General features: G+C 62.6%; 1 protein-coding gene across 1 annotated transcript; it reads right to left on the bottom strand.

Moving 5' to 3' along the window:
- Positions 1-14: 14 nt before the first annotated feature.
- LOC118159286 (procollagen galactosyltransferase 1-like) lies at positions 15-1,558 on the bottom strand (the record flags this gene model as incomplete). The annotated part of the gene is made up of 3 exons (XM_035313891.1): positions 15-342; positions 964-1,170; positions 1,410-1,558. Coding segments are annotated over 3 exons (624 nt in total), but the record flags the coding sequence as incomplete, so codon positions are not given.
- Between the last annotated feature and the right edge of the window lie 15 nt (positions 1,559-1,573).

The following is a 1,573-nucleotide window of genomic DNA, read 5'->3' as shown; positions in this document are numbered from 1 at the left end:
GGGCAAGACCCCGCCGCTCCCCCGGGGGGGGGGTCCCGCCGCCTCCTGCCGCCAGCGTCCCCGGCCCGGGGCGGTCATAGCTCGTCCCGCGCGGTGCTGTCGAGGGGGGACTGGAGCACGTCCGAGTTCTTGGCCTCGTTCCGCAGCTCCTGCTGCTCCTTCATCTTCTGGGACTTGGCGCGGTCCCAGTCCGTCTTGATCTTCTCGTCGTTCCACACCACCGAGGTCTCCGTGTCGCTGACGTAGCCGTCGTCGCCCGTGTAGTGCGTGGGGTAAACGAGGAGGGGCTCCACGGAGAAGGCCAGGAGGTTGCGCTCGGAGAAATGCTTCATGTAGTCAGCGCTGCGCCCCAGGGAGAAAGGCGGTGGGTGCCGTGGCCTCCCTCACCCCCCCCCTCCCGGCCTGCCCTTGTGTCACAGCGCCACGAGGGGACACGCGTGGCCGTGGGACAGGCACCGGGGGCTCTTTGAGCCCGGGGAGGTTCCTGCCCGGCTGCCAGAGCGGAGCTGGGAGAGGCAAGGGCCGGGGTTGAGAGCGGTTCTCTCGGCAGAACGACTTTTTGGCGGAAAGTTCTGCTTTAAACATTAATTAAACCACCCCAGCGAGCGTCGGGGACTGAATGCAAGGGGTTGGGGGGCAGAGGGACAAAGCCCTGCCGGGGCCTTTTGCAACAAATGTGAAGCTTTCTGAAAATAAACCAAGCGCTTCCAGGCCTGGCAGGGGAACGGACGGGATCCCAGGAGGCGGCAGACAAGGCCGAGGTTCCGATCAGAACCAGCCACCGGCAGAGCAAGGCGAGGGGGACAAGGACACGACACCAACGTCGATGGATTCGGAGCCGTTCCCCTGCTAGCGCGAGGAGCGCCCGCTCCCCTCAGCGCCAAGCACCTCCCTCCGCAGATGATCCCCCAAAACGTCGTTTATCCCCCCCGAAACCTCCCGCAGCGAGCGGCCCAGACTCACACGGGATGCTTGTTGAACATGACGGGCAGGAACTCGTCGACGGGCAGCATTTTGGAGAGCGGCTCAGCTGCCAGCAGCTTCTGCGCTCCCTGCAGTGAAATGACGTAGGCCAAGGTCCAGTAGGAGTAATCGGCCTCCACCAGGTTCCGCACGTGCGGCACGGACTTCTCGGGGTGCTCCACCTGCATCCTCTTCCTCCCGATGTAGCTGCAGGGGATGGGGGGGGGACAGAGGTGCTCAAACATCAGGGGCAGAAGCACGAGACCTCCCGGATCTGCTGAAGGCAGGCACTCGCTGCCCTCCCCACCGCCTTTTTCTCGGAGTACCTGCAGAATTCGGTGATGGCCTCCCAGAAAGACTCATTTTGGGGATTTCCTAAGGCGGTTAACAGCTCGCAGCGAAGGCGCTGCCGTGGTCGGCGCAGCGTTTTGGGTTCGGGTACTTACATCAGATCCCAGTCCAACCCCTCCTCTTCCAAATCGTACATCAGGTTCATCAGGCGCCGCTTGAAGAAGATCTCGAAGCGCAAGTCGTCCTCAAACACCACCGACTTCTCCAGCCCCCTCTCCACAATCTGGAAATTTAGCAGGAAGCGGTGTGTTTTTTTTTT

This window comes from Oxyura jamaicensis, unplaced genomic scaffold (genome assembly GCF_011077185.1).
Source record: "Oxyura jamaicensis isolate SHBP4307 breed ruddy duck unplaced genomic scaffold, BPBGC_Ojam_1.0 oxyUn_random_OJ69367, whole genome shotgun sequence".
In the NCBI taxonomy this organism is placed as follows: Eukaryota; Metazoa; Chordata; class Aves; order Anseriformes; family Anatidae; genus Oxyura; species Oxyura jamaicensis.
This window is presented reverse-complemented; position numbering and strand designations above follow the sequence as displayed.